Consider the following 17326-nt stretch of genomic DNA (forward strand, 5'->3'; position numbering starts at 1 on the left):
GTCCCCACCCGCCGCTCACCCAGGTTCCCTAAGGTTTCAGAAACTGAACTGCACAGACATCTTCCCACGGTGCCCTTGGAGTTAGGATCCCCACCCCCACCGCCAGGTCTTCAGGTTGCTCACCGGGGGGCCGGGGGGTCCTGGGTGGCCTGCCTCACCCTTCGGGCCGGTTGGACCCTGGGGAAAGAAGAGAACGGACTCTGGCCACTGAGGCCTGCTGTACTCGCTCCCCCCGAACCCTAAAGGGTCCCGACAGTCGGAGAAGACAGATGCACATGTCTGCCGTGCCGGGCGTGGGCACCTCCACTGCCCCTCGGTAGCCCCACAGACGGGTGTAGGGTGACAAGGTCCTTTGTGTAAGGCCCGGAGCAACAGCTGACCCCTGGGTCTGAGACGGCTCAGGCTGGAGGTGAGCTCCGGACAGCTCAGCAGGAGGAGCCGAACCCCCGTAAGTCAGGGGAGACGGACTGTCCAGGGTGGGTCTCATCCGGGGGCACACACCCTCCCCCGAGGCGGCGGGGCCCATTCAGGGGTGCGCCACTTACCGAGGAGCCCTTAGCACCTTTCGGACCAGGAGGACCCTGCGGAGATTGGGGGCAGGGCATTAGCAAGCAGGAGGCCCCTCCACCTCGGGGCACCCCTGTGACCCACAGTCCCCTTGGGCAGCACCCTCCTCGCTCCCATGGCCCCTTCCTAGGAGTCCACACTAGCGCTTGCGTCACTGCGAGGTGGGGGAGGGGCGTGGGTGCAGCTCACACACACGGAGCAGGAAGGGTCCGGTCCGCCCAGTCGGCCTCAAGCTCCCCAGCCAGAAATCAGGCCGCCAGAGTCTGAGGGCGAGGAGGGTGCCGGCCTCGGCCCCGGCCGGGAGCCCCCCACCCCTGCAGGCAGCTCGCAGCTGGGGTCAGCCGGGGACACCTTGACCACGTGGCCCCAGGCCCCAGCCTGGTGGTAAAGACTCCAGGCTGTGGGGGGATCCTTAAAGCACTGGGTTTCCCAACAGCACGCAGGGCCTGGGCTGGGGGTGCCTCAGCGCCTCACGCGGGCCAGGCCGGCCTGCTCAGGCTGACGGGGGGCTCACTTCCCCCAAATGCCTGCAGGGGGATGTCCACGTTCCCCGATAGCCCAAAGACAGAGGTCCCCCTGCCCCCCCTTCCTTGCTTCTGCTCGGAACCTCCGTGGGCAGTGAATGAGCAAACCCACTCTGGGCCGGACCCTGGGTCTCACACCGTCCTGTGATTCTCCAGCTGCAGAGACCCACGGCCTAACCACCTCCCGCCCTGCTCGCCCCGCAACAACCGAGGGGCCACACACCCCTCCCAGATACACACCGGCAAGCCGGGAGGACCCGGGGGGCCGATCGGGCCAGAAGGACCAGTGATACCCTGCGAACAAGCAGAAAAGTCAGTTATCACGGGACCAGGAGGGATGGGAGTGATGTGGCCCCGACCACACAGGCCATCTCCGTCCACGTCCATGTCCCCCCAACAACTGCCCTCCACCCCGACATGGGCCAGCTGCACCGTAAGGGCAGCCACCCTCTGTGGGGCCTGGGGGGCCTGAACCTCCGCCGGGAGGGTGCCCACCCCAGGCCTGGCTGCAGGCCGGCTGGAAGGAACTCTCCGGCACTGATGGGGCCACGGGGAGGTGACCTGGTGTGACCACCTCCTTCTAATGTAGTTTGAGATAGAGAAGTGATCGCTCTCTATCTTGGCTGGGCCCCCTCTTGCTGTTTTCCGTCACGGGGTGGGTTTCCCCACTCATACAGACCCCAGGGGACCAGGACGGTGAGTGTCTTGGGGTCCTATCTGTTCTGTCTTGTCCAGCCTCTAAATGGCCTTTCCCACACTTGGACTTGCAGCCTCTGCCCAGTCCCGCCCTCCACGCCAGCCACGCCTGCCGGTGGTCGCAGGGCCCTGGAGCCCGGTCCTCAGGGCCATCGCCCTGGGGCGAAGCCAAGCCGGGGTGAAGGGAGATAAGAGCCGGTTCCTCCCGGGGGGCCAGGTGCCTTCTCTCTCTCTGTCCATGCAGCAGGGAGGGGTGGGGGCGGCAGGGATGGGAGACGGGGGTCGAGGGCAGGGGTCACTGTGAGAATCATGCTGCTGGGACCGGTGTGAGGTGAGGCCACGGAGGGGCTCTTCCCCTGGCGGCAGACACCCCGGCCCTCGCCCTAACGCTCCTGATTGCTGGGGGCTCGTCTGAGAGCACCCTCGTGGCCTGGGGTGCTGGCCCCTCGGGCCACGGACCCTGCTCGCCCTGCTCCCCGTCAGCGCCAAGCTGGCTCACAGGCGCCAGGCGGGCGGAGCTCTCGGGCCAAGCACCTTCACTGCGCGCTGCTGGGCTGCGCCCTCCGACCAGCGACAGAGCTGCCCAGGGAGGCGCAGGGCCAGGTGCGTGACACTCGGGGCCAGGGTGGGCGCCCGCCCCGGGTCTCTGGCAAACGTGGCTGAGAATCGCCCGCGACCTGCACAGAGGTGCCTGGACGTGTCTGCAGTCCTGAGACCCCGCGGCCACGAGCAGGGAGCCCCACCGCCGTCAGGGCCCAGGCTGGGCAGTGGCCGTGTCTCCGCTCCCTGTGCCCCTGGCTGTTCCCGTCTGGACTGGCCGGACGTGAGGGTGTCCTGTGCGGGCTCTCCCGCCTTGCCTTTGGGCACAGAGGGCCGGGGTTCTCGGAGGCCTCTGCCACCCGCGAGGCGCTTTGCTGGGGATGCCACGCCACACACCTGCTCTCCCTTCGGGCCGGAGGAGCCCTGTGGGCCGGGGAGACCGCGGTCGCCCTTCTCGCCCTGCTCGCCGGGGGGCCCGATGAGTCCGATCAGGCCTGGGTGACCCTGTTGGAACAAAGATGCCAGGGTAGCGAGACGGGCAGCACGCCACGCCACGCCACGGGATGCTGCCAGGCCCCCGCCGACACCTCCCAGCCCGCCCACGGAAAACACGTGTGAACCTCCACAGGGAGAGAGCGAGCTACAGGCTATTACAGAGACTCATTATCTTCACAGTTTGTTTGTTTGTTTTGTACAGGAAAGTCCTCTGCATGTGTCCCCATTAGATTGTTTGCTTTCTCTGGGCCCACAGAAAGTTCTGGAAGGGCCCCTCCAGCTCCGTTATGTTGGGGTGGGCAGCAGCGTGGAGAGAGACCCAGCACCCGTTCTCCACAGCTGCCGGCTGTAAGGGAGCGTGTGTGTGTGAGCAAACCACAGTGAGCGCAGGAAAACGAGAGGCTCCGCCACGCAAGCTCCGTGCACACTTCCCGTGGGAAGGATGGAGAAGAGATGCCGCCGCCGGAGAGAGCCTCTCGGATCCCGGACGCCCTCCAGCGGGCGTCTGCCCCCGTGGGCCTGCTGCCCAGCCGAGGTTCGCTTTCCCGGCGCCCCTCCTTCTCGGGGCCTCCCAGACGGCGGCAGGCCCCCCACAAGCGCAGGGGGCGGCTCAGCCTGTTGCGTTTGAAACCGCGGCGTGAAGGGCCCCGGGTCACGGGTGCAACGGCAGCTGAGGGTGACCTTACCTTTTCCCCTTTGGGGCCAGAATCTCCTTTGAGGCCGGGGAGTCCGGGGGGGCCCTGCGGGAGGAGGGGTAGGGTCAGGTTCTCTCCCAGTCCCGCCCTCCACCACTGCTGGGGCTCCGTGGACATCACTCACCATGGGGCCAGGGGGGCCGTCGGGGCCTGGGGATCCCGGGAGACCTTGTTCACCCTGAAACACAGCCGGCCCTCCGTGTGAGCCCCGCCGCAGCCGTCCCCACACCCGCCGCCCCTCCCGGGACTCCCCAGTTCACTCACCACAGGGCCGGGGATCCCTCGGAGGCCGTCAGGCCCGGGTTTCCCAGGGGCCCCCTGCGGGCCGATGGGGCCAGTCTTCCCAGGAGGGCCCTCCAAGCCAGCTTCCCCCTGCAGGGCGGCGAGGCCAACAGAGTGGGACCCCCATGCAGAGGCTAAGGTCACCCTGGTCTAGGACCCCGCGGAAACCCCAGGGAGCCTTGCGAGAACCCCAAACATCTCAGCTATCCCAGGGGTGCCCCAATTTTCCACTTCCCTGTGGAAGCTGCCTGGCCAGTCCTCCACTCTGCCAATCCCCTCAGCCAGCTGGGCCTCCGGACCCAGTGATCATGCCAACTGGGCGATCGAGGCCAGCACAGCGGTCACGGTGGCCCTGAGCCTGCGGTGACACAGCTGCCGCTTCCAAGCAGGCCAGATGCTTCCCCGGGGTCCTGGGAGAAGGGCCCGGGAGCATGCTCCCTGCAAGGTGGTCCCGGCACTCTGCCTCTCGGCCCCTAGGGGGCACTGTCGTTGCCTTGCCTCACTGGGTCACACTGCACTCCAGTCTCCCCGACACCAGCACCTGCTGCCCCCCACCCCCCGGGACTGGCGGACAGACTGGTGTCAGGACCCTGGTGCTGCAGCTACCACGCACCCGCTTGCGTTTTGGAGAAAACCGATCGTCTGGCCCAGGTCTGCAGAGAACCAGGCGTCCCTGGGCCCCGCGGGCCCTCCCTGCTCTGTGACTTCCCGTGGTCACCCATGTGGCCACCTCCCCCCACCCCGCCGTCAGGCAGGCAGCTCCCAGTCACAGCTGGGCCGAGGAGGACGTTACCTTGGCTCCTTTCTCTCCCTGTCTGCCTTCAGGGCCTGCGGGCCCCGGGGGACCCTGGAACAGGCGAGAGAAACACACAGGATGAGCCGCTGTGGAGGCCCAGTGAGCTCAGGGTCTGCAGGGAGACAGGCCCGGGCGGGGAGCGGGGTGGAGGTGACTCCTGGGCCCCCGCCGGCCGGCGCGGGCCCTCAGAAGGAGCCGGAGTGGCGTGGGGCTGGAAAGGCCTCTGGTCAATGTGTGGGGGTGCGCTGGCGGCTGTGCGAGTTGGGGGCACGCCTATTTCTTGGTCTCACACCCAGCAGCTTAGCATTTGCAATACCAGCAAAAGGCCAATTACTCAGCGTGCACAGAAACGCAGCTCATTCAGCTTTTCAGAGGCCTGACCCCGGGAAAAGGCGCTTCTCGGCCTCGGCGTTGCGGGTGTTTTCCTCCCACGGTGGCCATTAGGACGTGTCAGCACTTGGCTTCTCCTAAAAGGAGCAGGCGCTCGGCCCAGCAGGTCTGAGATTCGATGATGCGGCGGGACGTCGAGTGGAGAACACACTTCACACGGAAGCATTTTCCGGGGCAGTGATTTGAGTGCCCGGGGTCCAAGCCGGGGTCGGGGGGGGGGGGGCTTCATGCAGAAAGTTGGCAGGAGAGGACAGGTTTGCAGGATTATTTACCCTTTTTCCTGGAGGCCCAGACGGACCTGGTTCACCAGTGGGGCCCGGGGATCCCTGGAGTCGGAGAAAGAGCACAGAGTTGAGGAATCGGGGTCTGGGGAGACCACATCAAGTTTCCATCGACCCCGACTCCCTCGTCCTGGGGTCCTGAGTGAACTCGCCCTGGAGTTCTCTGCTGTGGACTCAGCTCGCATCCAAGTGCCCGGCCATGGAGTGTGGGGTGGGGCGTCTGACCCGGTCCCGACTCACTGCCAGGCTTGGAGGAGCCCCGTCCCCCCACAGCTGTACCCCCGCCTCAGTGCCGGGCCGCCCACACCACCGCCGGTGAGCACTACCTGCTGCGGAGGAGGCGAGATGGCCCAGGGAGGCCCGTGTCATCCCGGGTCCCGGGCCAGCACCGGCACCGGCACCTGGGCTCAGAGCGGGTGGCCCCAAGCTGCCTCTGCGTCCTGCTCACCTCAAACCAGTGGCCTGTGCCCTCGGGCCAAAGACCCCCACAGCATTTGACATGTGGGTGCAGGGCGGGGGGAGCCGTGAGGACTCGGGGCATCCTGAGGGGAGTCCCATGCAGGGGACCGCTCCATCCCAGAGAGACTCAGCTTGAAACAATGTTTCTAAACCTCAACTGGCAGGTGTACAAGGCAACATCCAGAGTGACCTCAGCTCCGAGGCCAAGGTGGAAAGAGCCCTTTCAAGAAGGGGTTTGACCTGGCTCAGCAGAGATACGCTAATCTGGGCGGTCGTGGGCTCCCGCGTGCAAGACCACTGGGGAGACCGAGGTGCCGTCCTCCTTCTGGGAAGAGGGCCCGAGCTTTCCACAGACCCCCAAAGGGAGCCCGCGGCCCCATCGCAGTCAGGGGTCAACACCGCAAGGTAACTTGGTTTGGCTTGTTCTTGGAAAGGAACAGAGCAAGTTGCAAACCCCAGGAACACACAGACACCCTCCACCAGGACCCCCAAGGTCACGGCAGACTCACCGTTTGCCCGGGCTCGCCATCATCCCCTTTGTCACCGGGGGGACCATCCTGACCCTGTGGGGACGAAAACACGTCCCTTCAGTCTCCTGGATGACACCCGAATCCAGGGACTGGCACCTCAGTCCCGCCCCCAAAGCCCAAGCCCACCCGTGCGGCCATGACACAGAGCGTTCTAAAGTGGGGACACGTTACTCCGGCCAATCACCGGGTGTGGATGCCACCTGGGAGGGCCTCGTGCCCCAAAGAGAGCCCTTGAAGAAAAGGCACCAAAAGGACAAACAGGGCTGGCAAAGCCAGGCCCACATCGTCGCGAGCTGAGGGGCGCCGAGCCTCCAGCACCTACCGCGGGGCCTGGCTCTCCGGGGGGACCAGGATCTCCGGGAAAACCGACGGGGCCCTGGGAGGGAGAAAAAGAGGCGCGTTCAGGGCTCAGCCAAGGCCAGAGCGCTCGCTGCCCAGCGTCCCTGCGTGAAGGCCGCCTCCCCGCCAACCACCCCTAGAACACTCGAAGAGTCCTGGGCCGAGGTGCACTTCACGGCCGGGAGCCTCCTCAACATCATCTCATCTGAGTCGCACAAGCCTGGACGCGGGCAGGCAGGTCCGTCCCTCGCTCTCCGGAGGCCACACTTTCCGTTCCCGAGCTCCAGGCTGGACCCTGGGCTCCCAGAAGCCCCCTGATGCCGCGCCAGGGCGGCCGCGGGAAGGAGGTGGGCTCCGAGCCCAGCCCAGCATCCACCTGTGCACGCGAGGGACCTCCGGGGCTTCTCCCTGCCCCCTCGCCCCACTTCGTGGTTCAGTGTCTGGGTGCAAACCTCTACCTGGGAGTGTCCCCCGGACGCGAGATGCCCCGGAAGCCTTAGTGAAGGAGGACGTCCAGATGCAGAACCCACCCCCCGCCCCGGCTCGGGTCTCAGCTACTCACAGGACTGCCCTTGGGACCATCGTCTCCGGGCGGGCCTTTGGGTCCAGGGGGTCCAGCAGCACCAGAAGGGCCTGCCTCGCCCTTCTCCCCCCTTTCTCCTTTGGGTCCCTGCAGGAAAAGGCCAGTCAGTGCCCATGTGCCCGGAGCCGACCGCAGTTTCCCAGAGTGAGGCGCTGGCCTGCCGTGTGCCCCCGGCGGCTGTGCCCGGGAGGACTGCAGCCCTCTCTGTCGTCAGTGGGCCCAGCAGTGGGCCAGGGCTGGGCATGGGTCCCAGCAGCTGCCTGCGCCCCCCGTGACAGCCTGGGGAGCCCACTGGCTCTCTGGGGCCCTCTCGGGCTGAGACTGCCTCGAGGTGGGAGGGACTGACCCCTGGACCAGACAGGAAGCAGCACAGACCCTGGGGCTGCCCTGTGTTTGCAGGTGGAGCGAGCAGTCAGACACCCAGGAGACCTTTGTCTACCAGCTGCTCCTGGGCCCCAAGACCCCACCGGCAGGCCTGAGAGGATTCACATCTGACCCGTAGGGGTCTGAATAGTCACATTTCCGGCAGCCTGTGGCCGGGCCGGGAACACCCGACGGCAGGGCAGCTCACAGCCATCGGTCACAGTGTTCGTGCTGTCTGTCTGCACACTCACGCATGCACACATGCATCCACACGTGAACAAACACGTTCACACACGCACACCTGCACACACACACGCGTGCACACCTGCATACGTGCGCTCGTGCACCCCATCTTTTTTGCAGTGTCCCACGTGGCAGGCACAAGAAGATGTGTGGCTCCCGTTTCATGGATGGAAACACTGAGGAAGGTGCTTCCCGCCCCGCCCCCATGCATGGCGGCCCCGCCCCCAGAGCCCACCACTCACCGGAGGGCCCCCTTCCCCGGGAAGGCCAGGCTCGCCAGCTTCACCAGGCTCACCCTAAGGAGGAAACGCAGTGGTCACGGCCCTGATGAGACCAGTGGCTCCGACATTAAACATCTCAAATCCTCCCGACGCCGGGCACCAGGGCAGGGGGCCGGGGGTGACAGTGGTCACGGTCCCCTGACGGCTCCCGGGATGGGAGGAGAGGCATGTGAAGACCCCGCAGCCTCAGCCAGGGACAAGGCAGACGCAGGCCCGTGACGGACGGCCATGCAGAGTCCACGGGGGCCCGGGCTCCCCCGAGGTGAGCTTTGGAGAGTGACCATGAGGAGCTGGGTGGACGGGGCAGGAGACGTTGCACGTGGGGGGACAGCCCGGCAAAGGAGAGAGAAGCCCGCACGGCCCCCCGCGGTCCCAGCTGGACGAGGCAGGAAGGGTGTGTCTGGTGCTGGGTGCCCAGGGCACGCCCTGCTCGAGGGGCGCGGGCAGGAAGGCCGTCAGGCAGGGGCAGCGCGCGCACCACGGGTTTGTGGTCGGAGGAGATGGAAGACCTCTCGGGTTAATGGCTGAGGGCTGGGAGTTCGGGGAACGGTGTCCAGGGAGGGTAAGTGCATTACAGGGAGAGTGAGCTGTGAGTACCCGGTGGACCGGATCACAGCCCCGCATGCCTGCTGCGCACATGCGTGTAGATGCGCACACACACGTGTGCACACGCGAGCCTGCTGTGCCCATGGTCACCCCCAGGGCCGGACAGCCTTCGAGGAGCAGCGACTTCTCCCTCTCAGGCTGAATCCCGCAGGAGGCGGCCAGGCCTCGGCTGGTGTTTCTCGCTGGCGACTTCTGCACACAGCAGCCACGAGCAGGCCACAGCCCCCGGTTCCACTGCCCGGTCTTCTGAGCTTCAGACGTACCGGGCAGGAACAGCCCAGCCGTGCACCGGTGCACCCGCGGACCCGCGGGACGCACACACAGATACGCACACATGGACCCCCCACCAGGTTCTCACACACACACACGTCGGACATGAGGACAGTCAGGGGCGTGAGTCACCTTCTCTCCCACAGCACCAGGGTTGCCTATTCCACCGGGGGGACCTTGTGGCCCATCAGCACCAGGCGCTCCAGAAGGTCCTCGGGGGCCGGGGGGGCCGGGGGGGCCCTAGGAGAAGGAGAGCCATTGAGCACAGAGAAATGCAGACTCTGCTGAAACAGAAACCGGTGCTGCGGCAGGTCCCGGTCACTCACCATCTGGCCCACGTCCCCCGTCTCGCCCTTCTCTCCTGGAGGCCCCGGCAGACCCTGCGAACAGGTGTGGTCAGAGCTGAGCGGGGCAGCTTGGCCCCGCCCAGCACGCACAGCTCAGGGGCTCTCAGCACAACACAGCAGGTGGCAGGCGCCCGGGAAGGTGCTTCTAAGCGCAGGGCTGAACACGAGGCCACCCTGTGACTCCAGGGCTCGGAACCGGCCGAGGAAAAACGAGAGAGATACGTGAAGGTCCATGGACAGAGGTGCTATCGCGATGTCCCATGGAACAGCGAACCCCAGCGAGCCAACGACAGCAGACCGTTTGAATTATGTCGCCGTGGCGCTGGACTACAGCGCGGTGACTAGAAACCATGGTTTCAAAGACAAGCACGCACGGACGCGCTCACGGAATTCCAACGGCATTCGGCGGAGGAGTGATGCCCACGGAAGTAGGGAAAGCTGGGTCCCCACCTCCCGTGCACACCGCAGGATTTGATTTTGCAAAAACCACACGAAGTTACATGCGTGCACGCATGTGCGTGAATACACGCACGTGAAAGGTGTGGACGTGAAACGTGCCCGGTGTGTACAATTTATCGGTCATGCCCAATGTTTCTACTCTGACGATGGGAGTCAACCTCACGGGTCAAAGTCCATGTGCATTTGCAGCAACTCCAATGTATGGAGGAGCCCGGGAGGCCCCTGCAGTCCAGCCTTGGTTTCCTCATTCTCAAGAAGACAGGGGGGCGGGGGGAGCACAGGGCAAGGCTGGGGAGGGCAGGGAGGGCAGGGAGGGCGGGGAGGGCACAGCAAAGACACAGCACCACCAGAAGCCGACAGCTATCATACCAACCCTACAGTTACCTGCAGCCCCACGGGTCCGGGGGGCCCAGGAAAACCTCTTGGGCCTTCGTCACCTTTCTGCCCAAACAGGCCCTGCTGGCCCCGAGGCCCCGGTTCTCCGTCAGCTCCCTGCAGGGACAGAACGCCAGCGTGAGGACCGGATCCCAGCGCCAGCAGCTAGAGGGGTTGGGGTTGTCTGAGCGCCCTGGACTGCGGATACTCACGGAGGGGCCCGGCTGTCCGATGGGGCCTTGGGGACCCGTAGGCCCAGGCGGACCCTGTGGGGAACAGATAGACCAGTTGCTTCTGGAATCACAGCTGAGGCCCAGGGAGGAGGGCTGGGCGGAGCAGGTGCCGGACATCCGGTCGTGGGTTCAGTCCCCACAGATGGCCATCCTGCAGCTCTGGACCGGGTGTCCCTCCTGGTTCAACCCCGAGCACACTGCCCCCAGGGGTCAGGGGGGTCACCACCACGTCCTGCCAGAGGCCACCACACATCAGCTTACTCCCACCACACCCATGACCTGGGACCCCGGGGCCGTTTTACAGATGAGGACGGAGACCACACCGCTCATCACTGGCTGAGCTGGGGCCTGGCTCCAACGTCGGGCCTGACACCATGACTCCTGTCCTGGTGTGTCCCCAACACACCTCACTGCCGGCACAGGGAGCACGGGGGCCAGGCACCGTGTCCTCAGGAGCCAACCAGCACCAAGCAAGGCCCCAGCAGAGACGTGAGCACAGCTGCCCGGCGACAGAAGCACCGGTGAGAAGGGCCCACTGCCCAGCAGAGAGAATGAGCTCCACTATCAGAGGGAGCTGGTGGCCAAGGGGCCGGTTAGTGCAAGAACACACTGGTGTTTCCAGCAGAGTAAGAAAAGGAGAACAGCCCTGGCCGGTTTGGCTCAGCGGTTAGAGCATCGGCCCACGGACTAGAGAGTCCTGGGTTCGGTTCCCGCTAAGGGCACATACCTTGGTTGCAGTTTGTCCCCGGCCCCAGTTGGGGTCGTGTAGGTGGCAACCACTTGATGTGTCTCTCTCACATCGATGTTTCTCTCTCTCTCTTCCTCCCTCTCTCCCTCCCACTCTGCTGAAGATAAATGCAAAAAAACAAAACAAAAAAGCAAATGTCCTCAGGTGAGGATAAAAAAAAAAGGGGGAAAAGAAGAGGCGTTTGGCCAAGGTGTTCTGGGAGATACTCCGCCGCCCTCAGCGTCAGAGGGCGTGACCACGCAGGTCCGAAAACCTCAAGGACGAAAGTGCTCAATTTCCTTCAACAGGGACCCACTCACGGAGGGATGCGTACACCCACGCACGAGGTCTTACCAGGAGGGAAAGCCACCAGCTGTCCTGTGCGCTAGCTATCAGTGTTGTGACGTTAACCAGTTACTAGAGTCGGCAAAGACTGCCTGTCACGCCGCACACGTGGCCCTGTGCCGTGGCCGCCCAGCCGTTGGTGGCCCCGCACCAGCACCTCCGTGGCCCTTACCTGTTCTCCTTTGTCCCCCTTGCTGCCCTTCTGTCCCGGCTCCCCGATCTCTCCCTGAGGGAAGGACAGGAAGATCCGTCAGCCCCCCAACCATTCGGACCTTATCTGTTCCCCATGATTCATTTTTTCTTGGCGATTAAGAGTGCTCTCCTGTCTACAGCTTTCCTAGAAGGAAGAGCGTCCACGTATGAATTTGATTTCCTTTGTAATGCAAGAGCTCAAAGGGACGAGGCCCCGGCCTGCCGCTGTGTAGAACCGGAGTGGACTTGAAAACGTGGCACAAATCCCGATGGAAATATTTATCCTGCTCGTCAAGGGGTCTGACAACGAGACGCCTCGATCACTATGCTCTCGGGGAAGCCGCCCGTGTTCCTGCAGCGCGGCCGGCGGCCACCCTCAGAGGCTCGGCATCGTCGGCAGTGAGGTGACAGCATCGGAAATGTCACCAAGGGAAGTTAAACTGTAGCTGAACCCAGTGCCTTCATTAAACAAAGTATCAAGTTCCAGCTGCCACTGTGGCAGCACCGGACTTCCGGAGCCTGGTGATGAGACCGCCCAGGGAAGACATTTAATAACAGATGCTGGGTGGCGGCTCGCGAGGCGGGTTCGGGCTGAAAGGACTCGGGGCGCAGGAGCTTCTCCCGGGCCCTGCCGCTCGGCATGAATGGGACACAGGACGGGAGCTGTTTCTGAGTCCCCGAGAGCCCGGTAACGAAGGAAATGATAGTATTTATTATGATCTCTCATAAATACGAGGGATCTTGTTTATCACCACTTAGGCGTGAGCTAGTCCAAAGTCATCCAGGAACACAGACTGCAGGGTTTGCGCGGGGTCACTCTGTCGCCGGAGTCCCCTTGTTCAAGCGCCTGCCCTGGTCCGACCTGCCGGCGCTGCCTGAGGGCACAGGGCGCCTGGTTCTGCTCACCTTATCTCCATCTTCTCCAGGGGGGCCCACGGGGCCGGCAGGACCAGGGAGCCCCACGGGACCCTGGAGGCCATCTCGGCCGGCTGGGCCTTGCGGCCCCTTCTCACCCTAAGGAGGAGAGGAGATCCCGTCAACCACAGATCATCCGGCTCACCCGCCAAGAGGTGCCCACAGGCGACGCTGGACCAATGTCGCGGGCGTGTCACCGGAAATGGTCAGACCCCAGCAAATCGCCAATAACACGCGGACTGGATCTTCGATGGCCCAGGTGTCCCCAACATGGTTTCCACAGGGAGTTCTTGCCCAGGAGGCAAGCGGGGTCCTCTCTCTACCCACGACCACTCCGAGCAAAGCGCACGAAACCTCCCCCTTTCCAACCAAACAACCCGCGCTCTCGTCCTCCTCGGAGACCAGCTACATTCCCCGGAACACGGCTCATCCTGACATTCTGAACTCGGAAGAGAGGTCGGAGCTAAAATGGTGCCCCCAGCCGACCGAACACGGGGCAGGTGGCAGTTTACAAAACCATGTGGCAGGGCCCCTCGGGAGGGTGAGTGCAGGTCAGGGAAGGGAGGTGTCCGTGGGTCATCGGAGGGTGCAGTGCGGCAGGGGTGGTGGGACTCGAGCTCCTTCGTGGAAACCAAGGTGCAAGATCCCCTCACCCCCGAGGCCTTGCGAACCCTCCACACTCTTGAAGTTCACCGACACCGTGGTTATCGGGGACCCAGACGGAAGTTTCTTATCTTCCCATCACACGTCTCCCTCCTTTCTTCTGCCTGCCCCAGTGCATTGGGGCAGCGCCTGTCCCACACGGCCACCTTCCTCAGACTGACCACAGGGGGGCCGTGCACTCGGCAGCGCCTGTCCCACTCTCCACCTTCCTCAGACTGACCACAGGGGGCCGTGCACTCGGCAGCGCCTGTCCCACTCTCCACCTTCCTCAGACTGACCACAGGGGGCCGTGCACTCAGCAGCGCCTGTCCCACTCTCCACCTTCCTCAGACTGACCACAGGGGGCCGTGCACTCAGCAGCGCCTGTCCCACTCTCCACCTTCCTCAGACTGACCACAGGGGGCCGTGCACTCAGCAGCTGTCCCACACGGCCACCTTCCTCAGACTGACCACAGGGGGGCCGTGCACTCGGCAGCTGTCCCACACGGCCACCTTCCTCAGACTGACCACAGGGGGCCGTGTACTCGGCAGTGTCTGTCCCACACGGCCACCTTCCTCAGACTGACCACAGGGGGGCCGTGCACTCGGCAGGCAGCTGGTCCACCCACGTGTGGCCCCAGAGCCTGGGCCCCCACGAAGGCCGAGGCCAGTCTGGACACTGTCCACAGCCCCTCCCGTGTCTGCACATGTGGGGACGGAAGTGCAGGTGAACAGGCTGACCTTGCCCGGGATGTTCTCGGGCCCCCCTCCAGCCCAGGGGACTCCATGGAAGAACCTGGCCCACTTTGGGGACCCGCCCCAGCACCTCAGTCAGGACACCTGGAACACCCACCCACCTGGGGGACGACCTCAAACTTCACCTCCTCCCCATCCCGCAGACCCCCAGGGAAACATCGAAGGTGACGAGGGACGGGGTGGGCGCAGGGCTGGGAGGGAGGCCTCCGGGCACCTCCGAGTAGTACTCACAGGTGCTCCTTTCTCCCCAGCCGGCCCTGGAGGTCCCTGGGGCCCAGGTCTCCCCGGAATTCCAATGGGCCCAGCGGCCCCGGCCGGACCTCTCTCCCCCGGAGATCCCTGGGCGGAGCAAGAGACAGGTTCACTTCCAGGCTCGCAGCTGCGCAGACGGGTTTTCTAAAGCACCCGGCACCGCTCACGCCTCACTCTGGGGCCACAGCAGCTCCCCGGGGCCTTTGCAAGCACAGACTATTGGGCCCAGCATGGGAGGCTCTGCATCTCTGGCCTCCTCCCGCAACGCCCTCCTCTCCCATAATTCCAAGCACAGGTCTGCCCCACCCAAGGGGCTGAGACACCCCTCGAGGGCTGGCCTGGAGTGAGCTCTTTCTGGGGCTGCCCCTGCCCCCCAGGGGGTCTGCTGCCCACACAGCGCTTGCCCTGCCCTGATCCTCCTGTCTGATGGGGGCGTCGCCCCTGGCGCACGGTGACGGTGGGCACTTGGCTACGTGTAGGCGTCGGCTGGAGAAGCCACTGTGCCCAGGGGTCATCCTACACTTGGCTTTGGTCGGAAGGAGAGATGACATTTTCATTTCCACCTGACTTCCCGGTCATCACCTCTCGGAAATGGTCTGCAACTCGGTTAGGGGCCAGGGCCCCTCTCGGTCCCAGCGGGGGGCCGGGCTGCTCCTGACACCCCACGTCCCTGCTGCTGAACAGGGCTGTCGGATGGGCCCCATTTGAAGTTGGGGAAATTGAAGCAGATGTTGGGTTTCCGCAAAGCGTCAGCCGAGAACGGGGGTTCAGGGCGTGCCTCTTGGGGGTGGGCATGGTCTCTCGTGGCCCCTGATCCTGAGACCACAGCACAGGGCCTGAGCTCCTCTCCCGCCTGAGATCTTACGGTCGGAGGGACCCTTGTTCCATAGACAGCAGGTGCGCGTACCCTGCCCCACAGCTCTGGGGCGGACCTCCCACCAGGGCGGGCTCACCTGGCTCGGGCGGCCTTGGGCGTGTGGTCAGCCCGACCCGGAGCCGAGCCCAGGCCACGGAGACCTGCGTCTGCTCCCCTCCCGCTGCCCCCGCCCTGACCCACTGAGCACGTCAGCGGCTCCTTGCCCCTCCCAGGCGCAAAGGGGCCACCCAGCCCTCCCTCCAGCTGCCCGGCTCCCCAGCCCCTAGGCCTCATCCCCGCTGCCAGTTCAGGACACACTGTTTACAACACTCCTCACCAGGGCCCTGAGCACCACGGGGGACCCCCTCCCTGAGCCACGGGAGAAAAGGCTGGTGCCGGGCCAGCGCCACTCACCGCAGGGCCTGGCGGGCCAGGGGGGCCCTCGCTGCCCTTCAGTCCGAGTGGTCCCTGCAAGGCAACGAAGTCACGGTCAAGGTCATCGAGGGGAGAGGTGCCCAGGGCTGGGCGGTGTCCCACTCCGTCCCCCGGACCCTACTCACCACTGGACCAGGCAGTCCTCGGTCCCCAGGGAAGCCGCGCAATCCTGGGGGGCCGTCTTTCCCAGGGAGGCCGGCGGGGCCTGGGTCCCCCTGAAATCAGAGTCACAGGGAGGTTTCTGAGCTGTGCCCAGGACCAGGCCTGGGGGTGCTGGGCCTTAGAGGAGACCAAGTCCTGAGTGGACTCGCCTGTGGGCAGCTCCATGCCCTGGAGCACGGCCCGCACCCCTGCCTGGAGCCTGCGGTCGGGCTGCCGTGTGTGGTTCTGGGGACGGACTCCATCTGCGACTCCCAGAGTCCTTCGGGGCACGTGGGCTGAGCGGGGCTGAGGGCCGGGCGGCTGCTCTGCCCCGTGTCTGCCTTCCTGTGGACTCGGGGTCCTCGGAAGAGGGGTCCACAGACGGAGGGTGGGGAGCATTGCCCTAAAGGCACACATCACTGCAGACTCTTGTTTCAAGCCCCAAACCATGTTTTCTGAGAAGGTGCACCAGCCGAGCCGACACCTCCGGGAGGTGCACTGAAGCTTTGGTCTCTTCCAGAATTTTCTCTGGGGTCCGACACGGGAGCTCAGGGACTAACCAGCATGCCCGTGACCTCCTTTCCCAACTCAGAGGGGCCTCCCTGTCCTGGGACATACACCTGTATCTGTATCTACATCTGTGTAGACAACGTCTACGTATTCGTCATACACACACACGTCTGTTTTCCCAGTATACGTGTATATATGCACATGCATATATACACATACATACACACACGCGGGCATAACTTTTTCAGTGTTTCTTTACTGGCTGTACTTTGTTCTGTTGTTACGTGACTCCCTTGTATGTGGCCACATAAAAGATTGGAGAGCCCACATTTCCTGTGTCTCTGACCGAGAAATGGAAAAAGGAAGGATGAGTCACTTTTACGTTAACACACAGGAGTGACCAGCCGCCCCGGGGCTCCGGCTGGGGAGAGGCTTCCCCGGGAACAAGGGGAGCAGACGGGGAGCTAGGGCTCCGAGAGAAATGCACCCCTCCTCTATGTTTGGTGTGGATTCTTTCGTCTCTAATGGGGGGCGTTTAAAGGGTCACTTTCTGGGAAACATAGACATGGGACGTGCAGAGCATTTTATGTGTTTCCGGGGGCAGGGCGACGGCTCCAGGGCAGAGGCCAAGGACGGTTTGATCCTCAGACCCTTAACGCCCGTCGCCGCAGGAGCCAGCTCTGCCCCTTTCACACGAAGCAGAAATGAAGCCACGTTCGTGTCAGGACGGGGCTGGCGGGAGGAGCGTGTGTCTGAGAAGCTGCGCGTTCATCAGAGAGCGGAGAGCAGACCGAATACCAACACGATCCCTTAGGAAAAGGCGGGGGGTCTGAGTGACTCACCTTTGTCCCTTCTTTCCCAGCGAGGCCCGGGAGCCCCTGTTCACCAGGGGGCCCCGGGGGCCCGGGGTGGCCACGCTCGCCCATCGGACCGGTTTCTCCCGTGGGACCCTGTGCGAAACACCGGCATCAGCCACACACCTCAGGGGACTCACAAGGGAGGGACCTTCTGTTCCTTAATCCAAGGACAGCGGCCCACCGCCAGGCACCACACACGGTCTTGGCTTCTCCAGACGTCGGTGTGTCTCTTAGCAGGACCGACACCAGCAGGCCCTGGGGAACTCTCCCCGAAGCCGTGGCCCTCTCCCGTGTGCATGCAGGTGACACAGGCGACCAGGTACACCCGGGGACACCGTCTCTCA

At 64.3% G+C, this 17326-nt stretch overlaps 1 protein-coding gene across 1 annotated transcript in view; it reads right to left on the reverse strand.

Annotated features, from left to right (window-relative positions):
• Positions 1-17326, reverse strand: part of COL5A1 (collagen type V alpha 1 chain) — a 95364-nt gene that overhangs the window by 11676 nt on the left and 66362 nt on the right. The window contains exons 39-61 of the mRNA XM_036261675.1: positions 16968-17075; positions 15600-15689; positions 15454-15507; positions 14163-14270; positions 12525-12632; positions 11599-11652; positions 10334-10387; positions 10131-10238; positions 9267-9320; positions 9073-9180; positions 8026-8079; positions 7157-7264; positions 6578-6631; positions 6235-6288; positions 5258-5311; positions 4593-4646; positions 3782-3889; positions 3642-3695; positions 3509-3562; positions 2724-2831; positions 1332-1385; positions 546-581; positions 124-177 (exon numbers count right to left, since the gene is read on the reverse strand). Of these exons, the coding sequence (XP_036117568.1) occupies positions 124-177; positions 546-581; positions 1332-1385; positions 2724-2831; positions 3509-3562; positions 3642-3695; positions 3782-3889; positions 4593-4646; positions 5258-5311; positions 6235-6288; positions 6578-6631; positions 7157-7264; positions 8026-8079; positions 9073-9180; positions 9267-9320; positions 10131-10238; positions 10334-10387; positions 11599-11652; positions 12525-12632; positions 14163-14270; positions 15454-15507; positions 15600-15689; positions 16968-17075 (1692 nt within the window). The remainder of the gene's footprint in view (positions 1-123; positions 178-545; positions 582-1331; positions 1386-2723; positions 2832-3508; positions 3563-3641; positions 3696-3781; positions 3890-4592; positions 4647-5257; positions 5312-6234; positions 6289-6577; positions 6632-7156; positions 7265-8025; positions 8080-9072; positions 9181-9266; positions 9321-10130; positions 10239-10333; positions 10388-11598; positions 11653-12524; positions 12633-14162; positions 14271-15453; positions 15508-15599; positions 15690-16967; positions 17076-17326) is intronic.

Source organism: Molossus molossus, unplaced genomic scaffold (assembly GCF_014108415.1).
Source record: "Molossus molossus isolate mMolMol1 unplaced genomic scaffold, mMolMol1.p scaffold_m16_p_14, whole genome shotgun sequence".
Classification (NCBI taxonomy): Eukaryota; Metazoa; Chordata; class Mammalia; order Chiroptera; family Molossidae; genus Molossus; species Molossus molossus.